The following is a 21,107-nucleotide window of genomic DNA, read 5'->3' as shown; positions in this document are numbered from 1 at the left end:
TTTTGTCCATGTGCATGGATCAGCTATAGATTTAAATCCTAGATGACCTTGGGCAAGTCAGCCTTTCTGAATCTGTTTCCTTTGGGTTATTATAAGGATTGTGACATTAATTGACAAGACATATGTAAAGAAGGATAAAATAGGTATATAATTAGTGTTCCTTTTGTCTTCTCTGTAAGTCCACTTCAATGAATAATAAATATTTTGGAGTCATTGCTGTGGGTGTTTTTATTTTCATTTTGTAACATTTTTTTTCCCAGAGTAGAATAGTATGCAAGATGCTATTTATTTTGAAGCTTGAGAGCCTTCTACATTTGCTTTTCAGAGTTGCTCTTTTTCATTTAACTCAGTTGTTTGTAACAGTTGCTATTTTAAACACTTTGAATTAAGTGACTTTTTTGAGATGTGTTCTGTCGGGTGTGGTCATGTGATTTGTACATAACATAAAGTGTTCCTACAAGTTTTGAGAGCAGTGGTCACTTTTGGAACAGCTTGTATTTTTAGTTTTCTCTCAGTAAGTCAAGCTTACTTCAGCATGTGAGATGAACTTTGGTTGCAAAAAAGAAAGCTACAGCTGTTTTCACAATCTAATCCCTCAGCAAAGTTTGCCTTTTTTTTGGCCTTAATTCTTAATAAAGTTTCTTTTTGAATTTCTGCTTAATTTACAAATGTTTTTCACAATTAGTCTCTCATTTCTTCTAGTAGGTCTCTTTTAGCATGTCTGTTTTTAAGTTATAGGTCTGTCACTACCTATAAAATTTATAGAGTTAATATTCAGTGGTATATTTAGCTTATAATTTTTAATTTTTAAACACAGTTTAGAAAATACAGTTTTGTTGATAAATGTGTGCCTCCCTCCCACTGCTGGCATCATTAAGCACCATAATATCAATTCATAATTCTTTTACTTGCTCAAGAAAAGCTCTACCAATTATTGGTAGATTTTTGTTATTTTAGTTTGAAGAAAATCAAACCTGAACTGGAGAAAAAGAAATAGCAATTTGGGGAGTAGTTTACATTAGACATCTGGAACCAAAATAGAGTTTATGTGAAAATGTCAGAGAGCTAGCTTATGCACTAAAGTGAAGAAAATAGGCTAATATTCAGCATCTCATCCAGAAAATTATTATCTTCAACTTGGGAAATGTTGAGTTGAATTGCCTATGCCACATACATGTAAAGATGTATAATAAGTAATTAGCTGTAGAGATTTGAAGTTTGGAAGAGGGATCTGGGTAGGAGATATAGATGAGTTTTCAGAATATTGGTGGCAATTGATGCTTTTGAGAAATTGTAAACACCCAGGGAGAGAATGTATAGAAGAATGAGCAAGAAATTACATAGGTCCCTGAAGAATAGGAGTGTTTTAGAAGAAGAGTTTTTAAGGGGGGGGCGGGGGGACAGGGAAATGTGACATCATGAAAATTAAGAAAAAATAGCTTAAAAGGAGAAATTAGTCAACATCTATATAATAAAAGCCTAAGTGACTGTTATGGCAGAACAACCAGAATGACTGGTCGCCATGATGCGCACTGACCACCAGATGTTTAACGCAGGAGCTGCCCCCTGGTGGTCAGTGAGCTACCACAGGGGGAGTGCTGCTCAGCCAGAAGCTGGGCTCACAGCTGGCGAATGCAGCAGCGGTGGCGAGAGCCTCTCCTGCCTCCACGGCAGCACTAAGGGGCAGCGAGCCGAGCGAACGGTAAGGAGCAGCTAGCAGGCGGGTGGTAAGGAGTGAAGGGTCTTGGACTGCAAGAGGGCACAGGCCAGGCTGAGAGACCCCCCTACCCCACTCCCTCACTCCCAGTGCATGAATTTCGTGCACCAGGCCTCTAAGTAATGATATAATGGCCAAGGAAGATGGGGTCTAGAAAAAAATGCCCTTTGGATTTAGCACTGAGCCTCTGAGTAGCACAGGTTTATTAATGAGTGGTGGTGAAAATAAAAGCCAGATTTATGCTTTGATTTACATTATTAAATAATTTTTAAAATTGGCCATTATTTTGTCTAAGTTATTTTTTTTTTCATCTTAGCAACCAGAGCTGGACTGGCCATTATGGAGGAGGAGCTGCAGCATTCGCACTGTGTGAATTGTGTCAGTAGACGGTGTATGACTAGACCAGAGCCTGGGATTTCCTGTGACTTGATTGGTTGTCCATTGGTTTGTGGCGCAGTCTTCCATTCTTGCAAAGCTGATGAGCATCGACTTTTATGTCCATTTGAACGAGTGCCTTGCTTAAATAGTGGCTTTGGATGTCCATTTACAATGGCTCGAAATAAAGTTGCTGAACATCTAGAAACATGCCCCGCAAGTGTGGTGTGCTGTACAATGGAATGGAACCGATGGCCAGTTAGTTATGCAGATCGGAAGTCATATGAAAATCTAAGCAGAGATGTTGATGAAGTGGCACAATTAGATATGGCCTTGGCCCTTCAAGACCAAAGGATGCTCTTAGAATCTCTCAAAGTAGCCACCATGATGTCAAAAGCAACTGATAAAGTATCACAGCCTAGAGAACAAATATCAGTTAAATCAACTGTTCCAGAGATACCACATGCTAATGGTTTGGTGTCTGTTGATGAAGAATCTTATGGTGCACTTTATCAAGCTACTGTAGAAACAACCAGAAGTTTGGCTGCTGCTTTAGATATCCTGAACACTGCCACAAGAGACATTGGCATGTTAAGTACAAATCTTCCTGCTTCCTCAAATGAAATGAACGAAGAGCAAAATGCCAGAGAAAGCTTACAGAATAGGAACTTGAAAGACCAAGACCATGTTCATGAGGATGAGATAGGAGCAGTAGGTGGAATTGACCATAACGATACAAATCAGAATGCCCAACCTGAACAAAATGGTTCAAGTGATTTGTTATGTGACTTAGATACCAGTTCTTATGACACTTCTGCTCTTTGTAATGGCCTTCCTTTGGAAAATATATGTACACAGGTCATAGACCAGAATCAGAATTTACATGGTGATTCTGGAGAAAGTAACTTAATAAATGGAGAATGTGTAGCATCAGATGGCACTTCAGAACCTTCCAATTCACTTTCAGTAGCAGCACAACTTAGGGAAGTAATACCACCTAATGCTTTGCCTAATGGCACAATTCAGCGTATCCTCATGCCAGATGACGAGGATGAAGGAGAATTGTGTTGGAGAAAAGTAGACTTAGGAGACCTGAGGAATGTGGATGTCTTATCTTTCAGTCAACCTTCATTCAAATTTCTTTCCAATTCATGTTGGTCTAAACCAAAGGAAGATAAAGCAGTAGATACATCAGATTTGGAAGTTGCAGAAGATCCAATGGGTCTCCAAGGAATAGATCTAATCACAGCAGCATTACTGTTTTGTCTAGGAGATTCTCCAGGTGGAAGGGGTATATCTGATAGTCGCATGGTTGATATTTATCACATTGACTTTGGAACTCAGACTTTTTCACTCCCATCTGCAATATTAGCTACAAATACAATGGTTGGGGAAATAGCTTCAGCTTCAGCTTGTGATCATGCCAACCCACAGCTTTCAAATCCAAGTCCTTTTCAGACCCTTGGGCTGGATTTAGTATTGGAATGTGTCGCTAGGTACCAACCCAAGCAGCGTTCAATGTTTACATTTGTTTGTGGACAGCTATTTAGAAGAAGAGAATTTTCTTCACATTTTAAGAATGTGCATGGTGACATTCATGCTGGACTCAATGGCTGGATGGAACAGAGGTGTCCTTTAGCATATTATGGCTGTACCTATTCTCAGCGTAGATTTTGTCCATCAACACAAGGAGCAAAGATTATACATGATCGCCATTTGAGGTCATTTGGAGTTCAGCCATGTGTATCTACAGTATTAGAAGAGCCTGCTAGAAACTGTGTGTTGGGATTACATAGTGACCATCTAAGTGGTCTTCCTTTTGAGGTTCTGCAACATATTGCAGGCTTTCTCGATGGCTTCAGTCTGTGCCAGCTTTCATGTGTATCCAAGTTAATGAGGGATGTGTGTGGCAGCTTGCTTCAGTCTCGTGGAATGGTCATACTGCAGTGGGGAAAAAGGAAGTATCCAGAAGGAAATTCATCATGGCAGATAAAAGAAAAGGTCAGTTTAATTTTAATTGTATTATCTCCTTATTTGACATATAATAGGCACTTAATGTTGCTGAATTAATAAAAAAATGTTTGATATAGATCATTCTTAAACCTTAACTCAATGTGACAGTTAGATAGCTAGAATTGTCATAATCAATATTTACTGCAGACGTCCGAGAACTAGATTCTAATCTTATATGTCAGAGGCCACTTCTGTTTCTTTAATCAAGCAGTTTTGTATACATTTAGTTCTTCTGTAACAACTCCATTTGTGGCCATGTTAACCACCTTCTAATTTGGACTCCATCTGAAACATTTTCACCATAGGACAATGGGGGAAGCAAGAAGAAGGTTTTTTACTGCTTACAATTGGCATTTTCTTTCCATTCTTAGCAGTTTCTTTCTTAGGATTTGCTTGTTTCAGGTAGAACTTAAATAGGGAGAGATGAGAAAAAAGTTACTAGTTAAGTGATCAATTCAGTATTTGAGGGCAGGTGGACATAAATGGATGGATGTGGTTATGTATTAAGGTGAGATAAGAGTAGGGGCAGTAGAATTTGATGTTTGTGGTGGGACTCTGGGTTTAGTACAGTAAAAGGGAGTGCTGCATATTGGAAGCTTGAGCTGGGATTTAGGTAGACCCAGGAATAAATCCTGGCTCCACCATTTTTCTCCTGTGACACCTATTTTTGCCCAGCTTTTTTTTTTTTAAATACGTTTTTATTGATGTAAGAGAGGAAGGGAGAGGGAGAGAGAGATAGAAACATCAATGATGAGAGAGAATCATTGATCAGCTGCCTCCTGCAGCCCCCGACTGGAGATCAAGCCTGCAACCTGGTCATGTGCCCTGACTGGGAATTGGACATGACCTCCTGGTTCATAGGTTGACGCTCAACCACTGAAGCACACCAGCTTCTTTTGGAGGCACAATCCAATAGAAATTAGCAGGTATTATAGATATCTTTGTAGGTGTTCATTTCAGAACTTCTATATTATGGAACCTTGCATTTTATAAAGTGGAGAAAAATTTGATAAATTTCACATTGGGGTTTGGCTACTTTGTTTTTACAATCTTTAGGTTTTCTCTTACTTTCACTCATTGCTCCAGTTTTCTGAATTCTACTTCTACTTCTGTATTCTCCTAAGGCAGAAACTTTATACTTTTAATACTTGCTACATATATGTGTGTGTGTGTGTGTGTGTGTGTATTTTTTTCATTTTCATTTTCCAGATGATTTGTTGTCTTTCTCCCATTTGGCATGGAACTCTGATATGGCCTCCTGGCTTCTTTTTTTCCTTGCCCACTGGTTTTGACCAATGAGATGAAATATTTTCTGTAGTTCTATTCCTGCAGAAAATCTACCTACACTTGGAGTTTAAATTGCCATTATTTACTACTCACATATCTATGTCCTGGCCATTGTCTTACTCCACCAGACCATTATATACAGCCGTTTACTGGACATCTCCACTTGATTATTTCACAGCTTCATCAAACTCAGCATGTCCAACTTAATCCACTTCTCTTTCTCTCTTAATCTCATAAAGTGGCATTATCTTCTATCAAATTGCCTAGAGTAGGAATTTGAAAGTTAAAGTTGACTCCCATTTTCCCTCTTTATTTCCATATCCCATAATCACATATTGCTACAGCATCTTCCTTCTCAGACTTACCAGGTTTGTTTTACTGTTTCTATGACCATTTCCCTAGTTCAGTCACACCTTTAGTTCTCTCCTGGAGTACTGCAATAGCCTCCTCCTAACTGGGTTTCTGGTTCCATTTGTGTCTCTTTTTAGCATATTCTTTGCAGAAGAACTAGAGGGACAACCTTTATCTTTTTCTTTCTTTCTGTCTTCCTTCCTTCCTTCCTTCCTTCCTTCCTTCCTTCCTTCCTTCCTTCCTTTCTTTCTTTCTTTCTTTCTCTTTCTTTCTCTTTCTTTCTTTCTTTCTTTCTTTCTTTTCTCTCTTTTTTTACAGAGAGGAAGGGAGAGGGATAGAGAGTTAAAAACATCGATGAGAAACGTCGATCAGCTGCCTCCTGCACACTCCCCACTGGGTATGTGCCTGCAACTAAGGTACATGCCCTTGACTGGAATCGAACCTGGGACCCTTCAGTCTGCAGGCTGACGCTCTATCCACTGAGCCAAACCAGTTAGGGCAAAACATTGTCATCTTAAATACAGTTCTTAAGCTGCAGTGCTTAAAAACTTTTTAAATGTTTATCCGTTGCCCTGGGATAGAGACTCCTTAATGAAACATTTAAGATTTTTTATAATCTTGTCCTTACCTCTTCAGCTTCCTCTTACTACCCTCCGTTTCAGTCATGTTGATTTACTTGCAGTTGCCTGATGTTTTCTTTCTTGCCTACGGCCTTTGAGCACTTGCAATATGCTGGACAGTGGGCTAATAAGCATTTTACTTTTGTTAGTTTTTTTAATCTACTGTCCCTATTTTATGGAAGAAGAAATTGAAGTTTAGAGAGGTTCAGTAACTTGTCCAGCTAATCTATGGATTCAGACCTAGGGAACCTATCTCTGAAGCTTGTGATCTTCATATCCATGCTATATCCTGCTTACTCTTCAGATCTTAGCTTCCTCAAATTAAGCCTTTTAGAACCCCACTCAGGAACGTTCTGCTCTGTGTCCTTGTGGTGTCCCATTAAATACCCCTCCTTTATATATATCCCTACTAAAGCACTCACCATGCTGTTTTGAAATTCACTAATAAATTGTTTCTTTCATTAGACTGTAAGTTCCTTGAGAAGGGAGGCTCTCTAGGAACCAACATATTCTACTACCTAGCATTGCACCAGCCATATAGCTGGCACGAAGTACTTGAGAAATACTTGATTGAAAAATTGGCCCACTACTAAGAAACTTTGTCATCAGGAGGTGGGAGCCATCCATTTTTTCCTGAGTTTGTTTCACCAGACTCCAGCTATGTGGAAATAAGGAGGCTAACTTTAGCGTTCTGCTGAAGCTTAACAAAAACTCCTAATTCTTCCCATAGTTTCATGAGTATGGGTAATTGTAATCTAGAATGCCTATTGGTAGTTACTCTCTAGAGCAGGGGTGGGGAACCTTTTGTCTGCCAAGGACCATTTGAATATTTATAACATCATTCGCAGGCCATACAAAATTATGAACTTAAAAATTAGCCTGCTATATTTGGCCAAACATTTAATTAACTCACCCCTAATGCCTTGACAGGGTCAGACCAAATGATTTCGTGGGCCTTATACGGCCTGTGAGCTGGACGTTCCCCACCCCTGCTCTAGAGTCTAAACCAGCAGTCACCAACTTTCCGGACCTCATGGACCACCAGTGGTCTGCAGACCACTGATTGGCGACTGCTGGTCTAAACCACTGACTCCAGGTAAATAACTCCATCTAGGGTAAATGATACATCCCTCAGGAGTATAGCAAGTAAGTACCTTGTGTGCTGAACATTGGTAACTTCTATTGTCAACTAAAAAAGTAATTCTGTTTACACAGAATTTTGAAGGCATCTGGCCACTCCAGAAGTCATTATCATTCTTTCCTGAGCTCTACTGAGTTCTGAGGGCTTCCCTCAAATCTATTGCTACTTTCTAGAGCAGCCGTGGGCAAACTACAGCCTGCAGGCCGGATCCGGCCCATTTGAAATGAATAAAACTAAAAAAAAAAAGACCATACCCTTTTATGTAATGATGTTTACTTTGAATTTATATTAGTTCACACAAACTCTCCATCCATGCTTTTGTTCCGGCTCTCCGGTCTAGTTTAAGAACGCATTGTGGCCCTCGAGTCAAAAAGTTGGCCCACCCCTGTTCTAGAGTGTCTGCTGTTTTACCATTTATTCTGTGTTCTCTAACTAGACATTGCTTACCGATGAGCTTTAGCTAGACTGTTTGGGCCTTGTCTAGTCCCATTCATGCTTGTACCCAGGTCTGTCCTGCTCCATATATGTTTATTACCCATGTTCAAGTAGTTGTTTTTTTTACTTGAGAAGATGCAAGGGGGCCACAACACTCATTGCTAGACTAATATGATGACAGTACTTCAGGGCTTGGAGCTGCTGAGTGGCCAAAAGGGGAAGGAAGTAGCCCCCGCCACCTCCCCCCCTTTTTTTTACTACCATCAGACACAGGGGTAGCAGGTGAACATTTTACAATGATATAGAGCAAAATAAGATTCATTTTACAAAAATTCTTTCTATATAAATTTTCAGAAACATTTTGAATAAATTGAAGTACCTGTATTTAACATTACCAAGTACCTTTCATACTTAAAAAGAGTGAAAAGATAAGGTACCTTGACACAGTATTCTATAGTATTTTTCAGTGTGCTTCATATAAGCATAATCGGGATGGGTAAAAAAACCTGGATAAAAAAGTGTGTTATCTATTTCTCCAGACTATGGATAGCTCTATATAGCCAACTAGGTAGAATTAGCGAATAGTGTAGTTCTGAATTCATGAGGTTATGATTTTTTAAATTTGCTTAATAAGCCACATTGGATGTGATATATAGATTTTAAGTTAATCCTCACCTGAGGATATTTTTCCATTGGTTTTAGAGAGAATGGAAGGGAGGGTGAGAGAAAGAGAGAGAAACATTGATAGGAGAGAGACACATCGATTGGTTGCCTTCTATATGCGCCCCAACCTGGGGCCAGGGATTGAGTCTGCAACCAAGGTATATGCCCTTTACCAGAATCAACCTGTAACCCTTCAGGCCACAGGCCAACACTCTATCCACTGAGCCAAATCAGCCAGGGCAGATGTGATTTTAATATTGGTTTTTGTCTTTTATTTTCTTTTTGGTTATCCTCTTATTTATTGAAGTCATAATGTCATAGAAGCAATTTGTCTTATAAATATTTGATTAACAGATTTGTATCCAAATGGATTTACTACTTTTCAATTTTGTTCCTACTTGAAACGTTATACTGCATATTTCTCTAATAGTAGTAATGCATACAATTAGAGCAAGAAGTGTGTTTCAATACTTGTCAGTTGACTTGTTTAAATCTGAAGCAGAATTTTCTTGTAGGTGTGGCGATTCAGTACTGCATTTTGTTCTGTTAATGAATGGAAATTTGCTGACATCCTAAGCATGGCTGACCACTTGAAGAAGTGCAGTTACAATATTGTAGAGAAACGGGAGGAAGCCATCCCATTGCCATGCATGTGTGTGACACGAGAACTCACGAAAGAAGGACGTTCACTGCGCTCAGTTTTAAAACCCGTACTTTAAAAACTGTAACTCCACTTGCACATATATGCAAGCACCTAGTATAATTTCTTTGTAATATGTGACACTTTATTAATGTATTAAAGATTACAACTAGCTAAATTTATTGTCACTGTGTATATAATGTTTTGAAGTGACATATATTTTTATAAAGTACTGTTTAGTTGGAAAAAAGTTGCCTTAATGTTTGAAATGTGTGAAACTTTTGGAACTTGCTGGACAGGGTGAACTAATTTTTTGCTACATAATTTTCAGAATTAGTATTTTTAATGGTGTGCAAATTTTGGTTCTTAAATTTTTTGCTTCTTAAACTAATAAGATCCTGACCAAACATATTTCCTCATGTTTTTGTGGGTTGCAACCCATACATTCAAAAGCAAAATTTTGATTCACATTTTTGCACATAGGTTTTTCAGGTGAAAAATTCAGTTGCTTAAACATTGACATAAGATCCTTCTAAAGATTTTATATTCTAATGCTCCCTTTATACAGTTGTTGACATGTAGATGGTTTCTAATATATACTTATATAATATTTAAAATTATGACTATTTGGTAATGCCATTTATTACATTTTAAAAATAATTCACAAAGATGTATTCACTGTATGTATTTACAGCTCTCCTTCATAGAGTGGTTCATACACAACTTTCTTTTTGTTAGATGCCACATCCAAAGACTGGCAACATATTATATGACAGGTTAAAGCAAAACAAACAAAAGCCTGTGAATTTATTTTAATTTGAAGCTGTTCATGGTATTATTTGCTAGGTAGTCGATATTAGTAGAGAAGAAAATATACCTCATTTTAAGTTTGAATTGGGCATATTGTGTAAATAAATTTAAAGCATTCAGAATGCAAAGGGCTTCCCTTTTTTTATAAGTATTTAAAATTTTTGCTTTTTGATGTTTAAATAAAATCACAACTCTGTTGCTTTAAGACATTTGAAAATGTGAAATTTGGTATCTTTGTAAGATGACAATCTTGAAATGCAGAAACCTGTTGTGGTTGACAATCTCCTTAAAACAGTTCCAGTTTAATCTCCTATAGCCTTCTCTATCAAAAAAGTAAGAACTGCATCTTTGTGTAAAGATCAAGGTACAACAGAAAAATATTCAAAGACCTATTCTTGAACTATTTTATTATAGCTTTCCAATTTATTAATACTATTATTAACCTGATGTGGTCAGTTTAAAAAATGAATGTATCAGTATTTAGAAACAAATTGCAAAGATGGGGACATGTATTTAAATAATTTGTTTTAAGTAACTTCTGGCATTTGGTAGTCTGAAATGGTGACAAGTTACCTTGTTATAAAATATCAAAACTCTATTGTATCTTTTCTTCCTACACTTGTCCCTGAGAGTGCTCTATTGTTACTACGTTCTTGATTCCCATATATGGCAATCAGGCTGGGCAGAGGCATTCCTTGGGCATTAGAAAAGAATTCTAAACTGTTTAAAACTTGTTTTGGTTGAATCAAGACCTTATTATTGTTGAAAGATATAGCACTAAAGTCTAATCAATTGTTTCACCTCACCTGTCATTTTAATTAGTGGAATACTTATTTCTCAGTGCTTATACTTTCTTTTTCAACTGAGATTGAAGGACATAACCAGTCTCTATTTCTGTGAAAACGTCAGAAATAAGATATCAAATAATATAACTCTGCCTTTTAAAGTTTTGTTGAAGAATGTGTCTGGTTAGGATAGCACAAACATTAAGTTTTTGTTTTATGGTTGTGCTTTTTAAAATCCTTGGGTTTTAAGTTTAGACTTCTTGTTTCCATACTGGATCATGAGATATTTAACATTTTTCCACCGTTTAGTTCTTTTACACATCATTGGCTGTTTTCTTTTTTGTTTGTTATGCCACCATACTGTTTTGTTAAAATGTGTTCTTTGTGCAACATTTGTTCAAATTCTAATAAAATTAATATTTTCCCTATGCGGCTCAGTAACTTAAAAAGGAAAACTTTTATTTAAATAAAACTTAATACTTGTTTAACAAATTCCAAACACAGTCATGCTGTTTCTGTAGAGTATGTTTCTGCATGTTACAGGAACTGCTTGTTGATTATTACTCACCCATGTTTTACTGGTGAGCATTAAATTTCTTTTTTAATATGGGAAGTTTATCAGCTTTCTGTGCCCCCTCAGTGTCTTCTTGAAAGTAGTCCCACCTGTGGGGTATTGAAAGGCTGAAGAGTTTCTGGCATTATTATTTTTCTAAAACTTGTAATGGGCACAATTTATCTAGCCTTGTAAGCATGAAAAGATTTGTATGACATCCAAGTGAATTGTCATTTGAGAAGTCTTTGTTAGTCTTTGCTAACCATCAAGATAAAGTGGCAAGTGTAGGATGGAGGGAAATAATCTGAATTCACTTTTATCTGCTGTCTCCTTCCTCAGAACTGCCTGTTATTTTAGTTCCTTCCCTCCCTCTCCTCCCTTCTCCCTCCTCTCCCTCCCTCCCTCCCCCATAAACTCTGGGATTGGAGCCAGCAATCTGTTTTAACAAAAGACCTTCACGTGATTATGATTCACAGTAAAGTATGACAACTTAGAGGAAAGACTGGAACATGCCAGCTGTTCTCTTGATGTGTTACTGGAGTGGGTAAATGTGTGTATGTATATACATGTGTAATCCAAAATTATGAGTTAATGGTTAAGTTAAATGATATAGTTGTGTTAATATTATAACCATGTGAGAAAATACATTGGGTACCATGGTTTTTGGACATTTTAAAGTATTTATAATATTTTAAATTTACTGTTACTAGTGTTCTGTTCAAGGTAAATTGTAATGCAACTTACAGTTCATCAGCACTTACATTTAGCCTAGTTATCAATTTTTCTCTTGTTTAGTGGTTACAGAGTGATGTGAATGTATTAGATTTCTAGGATAAGTAAAGAGTGTAGAAGTAGATAAATACTGGATTAAACCCTACAAAAATATTTGTAGGAATCCTTTCAACCCTATCAATGAAGGATTTTAAAGGTTGAATTGTTAGTTTATCAATAGCATAAAATCTTTTTTGGTCTTTGACCATGTGTTGCATACATACCCCATCAATATTGTTGCTGTTTGCTATCCCTTAACATTGGGTATTGGGATCATAGTAACATTGAAGATAATGGGGTCAATAAAACTTTCATATTCTTTGAAGACAGGGTAGTTTTATTACTATATTGATAACAGATTTTTACCTCTGGTGGTTTGAATGCATTGTTTGGCATTTAGGCGCAAAACACATTTAAGTTTTGCATCTCAACTTAAGAATGGGGTTTATTAATATTTAAAAATGTCTAAGGAGTAGTTATGCAAACATAAAACTGTGTGTTTCATGCATGACACCACATTAGAAGGTGATATGACTGGGTCCTGCAGAGGTGGGTGTTTAGAACTGCAGCAGAAGGAAAGCAATTGGCCCATTCTTTCAAAAGGCTGGACTAAGCTTTGGATGGAAAGAATTTCTTGGATATGTGTTTGGCTGATCAGCTAAATACTGTTCTAAGTAATCTTACTTAACATGCTCATGAGGCCTAGGAAGAGAATATTAGTTATGCCTTTAAACAAAATCAGCTCATCAGTGACTTGTCCATTGTGTTAAAATAATTCAATATGGGTTTCCTTAGGATTTGATCTAAATCTGATTTCAAACAAAAACATCTGTAGAAGTAGAGGCCAACTCTAAAGGAGTAAACTTTCTAAATAAGGAAAGAAGAATGGTTTCTTTCTAAAGTCGCCTTCCGTGGAATTACTTTGATTTAAAGGATCAAAGTAAGTTCAAAAAGATGTTCTTTAAGTTTCCAATATATGGGTAGAAAACTGCGGCTCTCCAAGTTTAGGTATTGATGAGTGTGGAGGTATTTTGAGAGAAATGTGCCCCGGCATGGTTCATTTTTCTACTTTACAAATACAGAAAGAGAAAGGACATTTAGATATAAGGAAATTACTTTGGAAAATATCGTTGCCTAGAATGTTTGATTCCTAATAAGTGTTCAGAAAGAGTTTTGGGTAATACCAAAAAGAAAAGTAGAAACTAAGTAAGGTATGTTGCTCTGAAAATCCTTTGCAAAAACTAGTGTCTTTTGCTGAAATGGTTTCAAGTATTTGCACCTGTGAGTAGTAACATTCTATAAATTCATTGTTTATATGTATATTTATTTGCATGTATAATCTCCATAAATTGGCCAAGTAGATTTTAATATATCTTGAGATGTATTAATGGAGATACATCTTGAGGTGCTTTTTTCTAAATCTTAGAATGTTTCAAAACTGACATTTTTTATTCAGAATGTTTGATGTTCCAATGTATTATGTGGGAAGTGACTTTTCATTAATGAACTACAAAGAAATAGGTTAAAAGGATGAGTTTTAAAATGCTTTATAGAAATACAGTAGAAACTCATTGATATGAATCTATTATATATTTTTAAAATATTTTTGACTTGCTGGACTGAAGTGAGTAGTCTTTACTATGAAGAAAAGCATTTCTAAAGCAAACTGAAAAACAAGGGAAATATGTTTCTTTTTTCACGAACACCAATAAAATCTCAAGCACCCCCAAGTCATTATTAGTCCATTTGCATGCAAATAGGAGATGGTTCTTCAATGCATAGCTAGTTCTAGTGGTGGTAATAGTGTATGTGTTTGAAAGTAATAAGACAACATTTCTTTTGAATTATTTAAGATTGGCAAAATCATCAGGTCAAATTATTTTTTCCCAGTAAAAGCAGATAAATCAGGTTTAATTTTTTACCTTTTTCTAATATAAATTTAGAATTTTCTCAAGACAATATCCTTAAACAGATAAATAGGTTTATATGTCTTGGTTCATTCCTTGGCAGAAGGGCTGACTGGTTAGATTTCTATGCCAGTCAAAGAGTAACATCAACTGTTACATTATCATTATTCAGTGGTCTAATATAAGAACAGTAGCAATAATTTGTTATTGCTCAAAAGATTGAAGTTGAAAAAAGGAGACCCTGCCCTTTGCTATTCTCTAGATGCTTTTTTCATTGAACCCCCCCCACCCCATTAATTTATATTATTGCTTTTTATTCCATAACTTGAATTTTCTTACCAGGTGATCAAAAAACCTAGTTTTGCTAATCAGCCTGTGATTAGTAATTTTTGTCCATACGTTTACATTTTATTAAGTAACTTCAACTTTTAAAGTATCTCAGCTCAAAAATTTGTAGTATGGAAAAATTGAAGTATTCAAGTTTAACCGTATTATTTAATTAAAAGAAACCAAACCATAGAAATGGAAGCCATCATGGGTACTGCATCCGGTCAAGAGTAGAACTATCCAGTGAATATTTAATTATGTCAAATGGATGGCTTCATATCAATTGATAACTTTTAAAAATTGTTACCTGTATTAGAGATTTGAAGTAAAGTGGAGAATGGTATTAATTCCCTACATTCCAATAGTTTTGTGATGAAAACTATGACATGAATTGCTTTGAATGATTAATAATTTGGTGGACATGAATTCTAAAGATTTTTATGTTACATTTAAAATGTTAAAACTGTATTGTTCATTTGATCAGTGTTTAAGCACCAGTCAATCCTGAACACTTGAATTGCATTCTGAAAGGTAATTGCACTGACTCCTTTACTTACCTCAGAGGTCATTATATCTCTTTTTGATAATTTACATTAATAAGTGTTTTCTTCTTAAATGTGAATGGATATGGTTTTTCTTGAAAAAAGTATTCAGTGAAAAGCTAGAGACAAAAGGCCACCTATTGTATGATTCCATTTATATGAAATACATATCCAGAATGGGCAAGTCCATGGAGACAAATCAGATTAATGGTTACCTCAGAGGTCATTATATCTCTTTTTGATAATTTACATTAATAAGTGTTTTCTTCTTAAATGTGAATGGATATGGTTTTTCTTGAAAAAAGTATTCAGTGAAAAGCTAGAGACAAAAGGCCACCTATTGTATGATTCCATTTATATGAAATACATATCCAGAATGGGCAAGTCCATGGAGACAAATCAGATTAATCAGCTAGGAGCTGGGGAAGTGACTGTTAATGGGTACTGGTTTCCTTGTGGTGATGAAAATATGCTAGAACCAGATAATGTGGATTGCACAACATTGTGAATTTTCTAAATGCCACTGAATTGTACAACTGTGACAGTAATTGGCTTCAATGTCAACGTTCATTTTTCACCTTTTGCATTTTTTTATGATTCCTTGTGGCACATGTCAATTTAAAGGTCCGTATTTAATATCATGCTTTGAAGAAATTTATAAATAATTTTCAGGATTATTTTTATAGTTTTATACTTTGTTTTCCTTTTAAAGAACAAATACAATGATGTGTTAGATAAGACTAAATTAATAAATTGAATTACTGTATATATTTTGTATTCTTTTGTATTGTCTTGTGGGAAAAACATGTGAATCTTGGGGTTGGTAGGTACTTTAATGCCCATTTAGTTTCGCATTTTATATTTGGAGAAATTGAAGCTGAGTTTGTCAGCGTGTTCATTCAACGAGTACTTATTGAGCATCCATGCCCTGCACTGTGTAGGCTTGATTCTGGAAGGCTGTGACATGCCTACGGTTACACAAGAATTAATGACTACTTCTTCCCTTTCCCCTTTCTCCCTCCCGCCTCTCCTCCTCCTCCTATGTATCTGGTAATTACATTAGATACATGGACAAATGGGCAATTTCCAGAGAAGGAGATGGTTTACCAGGGGTGGGCAAACTTTTTGACTCGAGGGCCACAATGGGTTCTTAAACTGGGCCGGAGGGCCGGAACAAAAACATGGATGGAGTGTTTGTGTGAACTAATATAAATTCAAAGTAAACATCATTACATAAAAGGGTACGGTCTTTTTTTTCAATAGTTTTATTCATTTCAACCGGGCCAGATCCGGCTCGCGGGCCGTAGTTTGCCCACGGCTGGTTTAGACAGAGATTCACCTTACATGGTTCTTCCCATAGCTCTCAGTAAAATACACATGACCACAAATAGTCTATTACTTGAGGAATGCTTTCATTAACAATTAACTGTAACATGACTTTGGGAAAGAGGAAATTACAGCATCCCCCTCCCCCCTACCACCACCACCACCACCACCACCACCACCACCACCATCCAACAGTTCAGCGTACCTTCCTATGAAACTTTCACAAGCTGAAATGACGGAGAGAGAAAAAGTAATTACCATTAATTTATATGAAAAACATTTTCAGCATTCCCAGACCCAAAAAGTAACCTATGATATCATACCAAATAACCAATAAAACCTAAAATAAGTATGATGTAATAAACACAGCCTATAAAAGTAGAAATAATATTTGTACAGTGTAGTCTCACTTATTAAAAAGGTTAACCAATCTCTCCTTAAGTATAACCTAATGGGATACCACACTTTGAACATCCATCAATCCACTTAAGCAACAGACTACATTTTACCCATTACTGGATGCCTACTAAGAGACCACTTTGCTACCAGCAGAACTGATAGTAACTTCAGCAGCTTTCATGATGCTCTTTCTCTGTGGATAAGTAGTATGAATGGTGAACGCAGGCAAGCTCAATGCACGCACAGTGTTTTCATTTTATTCACAACAATGGAAACAATTATGCCCAGTTTTATACTAAGCATAACACCCTTACAAACTCTCTTAGGCCTTTCTGATACCTTAGGACACATCTTGTTAATGAATGTACAAATAAACGGAGATGAAGCACAGATGCTCACAGACTCGGGTCAGAGCGGTGGGGCTTGATGCTGAGAGGCTGTGTGTTTCCCGGAAAGGAGCTGGGTGGCCACTCTCTGCTCGGGGTGCTACTGCCTCTATAACAGATGCTGCACAACAAATGCAAAAAGCTTCAGATTTCTTTTGTTAGCAGACAATACTGATGGAGTCATCCATAAAAGTGAAGTAAGGTAACATGGATCTTAAAAAAGTGGGGGACACCTGCATTTTAAGCAAATTCTTTTTCACTGTGTTTGTTTTAAGGGGTTGACTTTGGAAAATTGTTGATTAGAATCAATGTTTAAAATGTTACATTTCTTTGCAAATAATTGTGCCTCTCATGTCACTGGGGGTATATATGCCAATCAAGGTGTGCATATGCTCCAACTTGAACAACAATAAGTATAATTAAATGAGCTTAACAGAATGAGGCTGATAGGCACTGTAAACTATCAGAATAACCATAAAGTGGATAAGAGGAGACTTGCATTCCAATAGCTTTACTTACTGCAACAGGGTCCAACGTCAGAGGGAGTGGGAGGAAGGAAAATAATTGTGATAATTCATAAACAAGTTTATTGTGATTTTTCACTTTAGTGATTTCTTTTTTAAAAAATATATTTCATTGATTTTTTTTTTTTTTTTTACAGAGAGGACGGGAGAGGGATAGAGAGCCAGAAACACCGATGAGAGAGAAACATTGGTCAGCTGCCTCCTGCACACTCCCCACGGGGTATGTGCCCGCAACCAAGACATACGCCCCCGACCGGACTCGAACCTGGGAGGGACCCTTGAGTCCGCAGGCTGATGCTTTATCCACTGAGCCAAACCGGTTAGGGCACTTTAGTGATTTCTTATTTACTTCATTTTGTGATATTTCTACAATAGCTAGGACTCTTTTCCAAACAGTTTATTTGAACCGTATTTTCTTCGTCATCATTTCTCCATCCCTTTCAGGTTGCAACATTTTATATCATTTTATGTCTTTGAGCCTTTACATATGTTTTTTCCTTTGCCTAGAATGCCCTCCCCAACTTACTTGCCTTGTAAACTTTAGTTAATTGGTGAGGATCCAATTCTGATGTCACCTATTTTTCCCCCCCTAGATCATCCCAAGCCAATGAATCATGCTTGTCTATGTCTCCATTTTTTAAATCATACCTTTCCCCATTATTCATCGCACTGCACTGCCATTATCTATTTGCTAGTATCCTTATACTACTATTAGGTTGGGGACCATTCTAGGTACAAACTGTCTTATTTGGCTTTGGATCCCAGTGCCAGGCAGAGGGCCTTACGGAGGGCATTCAGGAGGCATCTGTTGAACTAATCAAAACATGATGGAGTAATTTTTAATGCTGTTTCAGTTAGCTTTTGCTGAGTAACATGTCACCCCAAAACTTGGTGCCTCGAAATAAATTTAATTACCTCATGATTAGTTGGCTGGGCTATTCCGGTCTGGCCTGACTCGGCTGACCTCTGCCAGGTTGGCTCACACATCTATGATCAGCAGATGGGTCAGCTGGAGGTCAGAAAATCTAAGACAGCCTTACTGACACTTTGGACAGTTGGCAGGCTGTTGGCTGGGGTGATGGGCATGATTAGGACACGTCTCTCATCAACCATAAGGCTAGCCCAGGCAGTAGGAAGAACAGCAAGAGACTAAGCTGAAAAGTGCCAGTTCTTTCCAAGCCTCTGCTTGTCACAACTGTTAATGTCCCATTTTCCAAAGCAGTTATATGGCCAACCCCAACTCAGGGCTTGGAGAAATAGACTCTACCGGTACCTCCCAACAGGAAGAACAGTAAAGTCATCTTGCAAATGAGAGTGTGTATATATAGGAACAGGGGAAGCATGTCACTTAAATCAATCACATATTCGATAGTCCCTCCTCCCTTTTTTAGATTTCTGTGACAAAAATCCCTGAATATTAAAAACTAGGGCCAGTTCAAAATATCCTCTGCTTTTTATTCTTTTTTTCAAATTGGAGAACAAAAAAGTAACAGGTTTTGTTCTCCAGAAAATTTACATAAAGAATTGCTTGAAAGAAATTGAGTCAGAATAAAAGAATTACATTCTTTTTAATAAAAATATATTTCTTTATTGATTTCAGAGAGGAAGGGAGAGGGAGAGAGAGATAGAAACATCAATGATGAGAGAGAATCATTGATCGGCTGCCTCCTGCACGCCCCCTACAGGGGATTGAACCCACAACCCAGCCATGTGCCCTTGGCCGGAATCAAACCTGGAAACCCTTCAGTCTGCAGGCCGACACTCTATACACTGAACCAAACCGGCTAGGGCGAGAATTACATTCTTAAAAGGCCTCTATGTTTAACTCCTTGGGCTCAAGGGAGGACCAGGAAGTTGTCAGAGCCTGTAGCTTTTTCACAGTGGTCCGGTGAGATGCAGAAGTGGTAGTGAGATGTTTCTCTCGAGGCTGTTTGCTGGGGTCTTATGATGTCAAAATGCAAGGCCTGAGGAGTGGGGGAAAGCTTAGGAAAATTTAGAGCCCAGGGTATCTGAACGGTAGGAGAGGATTGGGGAGGTGGTTTCAGGCAATGTTATGTAGCTTATGATGTGGAATCCTTTCATGTTTTGGGGGAGAGACAAATCAAGCTTGGAATTCTTGTTCTACAACCTCTTGGCTTCTGATCCTTGCTTCCTTGAATGTAACTCAGTGAGTGTGGGGACTGAGCCACATAGAGCACCAGTTAAGATGTCCGGTTTAAAATTAGGAGAATAGCCCTGAAGAGATACCTTTGATAAGTCAGGAAGCTCTGAAGGTATGTGATGAGCTGGAGAATTTCATGACACAAACTCATGCCTGCTGGATTTCTCAGTGGCAATGTGGTCTGGGTGCGAGAACTTCATTCCTGAAGGTTGCTTCAGCTGTGGGGAAGGGTGGGGAGCAGCTCTCGTGTAAGGACAGCAGGGAGGAGCTGCTCAGGGCAGAGAAGCAGCTGTGGCAGGGGAGCATTGTGGTTGAAAAGTGACTCCTTAGTATCCAAAATGTTTACAGGATCTGTAGTCAAGGCCCATCTTTTATTGCTGATACTAGTAATGTGTTTATTTTTTTCTGTTTTTCTTTACTACTTGTGATAGGAGTTTATGCATTTATTAATTTTCTTCAAAGAATCAACGTTGGCTTTGTCAGTTTTCTTCTTTTTTGTCTATTACATACTGTTTGATTTTTTTTTTTTTTTTTTTTTTTTTTGCCCCTGAGCCTTATTGTTTTCTGCCTTGGGTTTAATTTGCTCTTTGTTTATCAGCTTCTTACTGTGGAAACTTGGATCATTGATTCCAAACATTTTTCTTTTATAATATATGCATTTAAAGATATAAATTTTCCTCTAATCACTGCCTCAGTTACACAAATTTTGATATGTTTTTATTTCATTATCATTCCATTCAAAATATTATCTTATTTCCCCTCTGATTCCTTCTCTTATTTGTTTAGAAGTAAATTATTAAATTTCCAAGTTGGGGGAATTTTATAAATAGTTGTTACTGATTTCTAATTCCATTGTGTTCAGGCAATATACTCTATAGGTTTCAACCTTTTGAAGTTTATCAGGACTTTTATTTTAGGGGCCAGTCTTGATGAAAAATCTGCTTGGACAGAATGTGGACTCTGCAGTGGGGGCTACAGCACTTAGTAAATGTCATCACATGTTACATATCCTTACTGACTTTTTTTGCACTTGCTCTGTCAATGATTGAGAGGGGGCGTTTAAATCTCCAACTGTGATTATGGATTTATTTCTGTTTTCAGTTCTGTCAGTTTTTGCTTCAGGTATTTTGAAGCTCCTAATAGGTATAGTCTCCTTTATTATTACGTCTTCCTGAGGAATTGATCCTTTTATCATTATGAAATGTTCTTTATCTCTGGTAAAATGTAAACTGTGGAAAGGAAATGCTATGGAAGATAAAGACTAGGAGAAAGAGGAGTCAGAAGAAGGGGATGAGTGGCAGCTTCAATTTTTAAAAGTGATCAGAGAAAGCCTCCTTAGAAGATAACATTTGGGCAAAGACTTGAAGAAGTTAG

General features: G+C 37.2%; 1 protein-coding gene across 2 annotated transcripts in view; it reads left to right on the top strand.

The window, feature by feature from the left end:
* Positions 1-15,703, top strand: part of FBXO30 (F-box protein 30) — a 22,515-nt gene extending 6,812 nt beyond the window's left edge. The window contains exons 2-4 of one of the 2 annotated variants that reach the window (XR_001512488.1): positions 2,034-4,093; positions 9,118-14,959; positions 15,160-15,703. Coding sequence is in view for 1 of the 2 variants with exons in the window: in XM_015558523.1 (XP_015414009.1) it covers positions 2,057-4,093; positions 9,118-9,321 (2,241 nt within the window). In the remaining variant the exon portion in view is untranslated. Of the gene's footprint in view, positions 1-2,033; positions 4,094-9,117; positions 14,960-15,159 lie in introns of those variants that run through there. The other variant, XM_015558523.1, reaches the window with a different exon arrangement.
* The last annotated feature ends 5,404 nt before the right edge of the window (positions 15,704-21,107 follow it).

Source organism: Myotis davidii, unplaced genomic scaffold, assembly GCF_000327345.1.
Source record: "Myotis davidii unplaced genomic scaffold, ASM32734v1 scaffold292, whole genome shotgun sequence".
In the NCBI taxonomy this organism is placed as follows: domain Eukaryota; kingdom Metazoa; phylum Chordata; class Mammalia; order Chiroptera; family Vespertilionidae; genus Myotis; species Myotis davidii.
The sequence above is the reverse complement of the archived record's forward strand: the minus strand, read 5'-3'. Positions and strand labels throughout refer to the sequence as shown.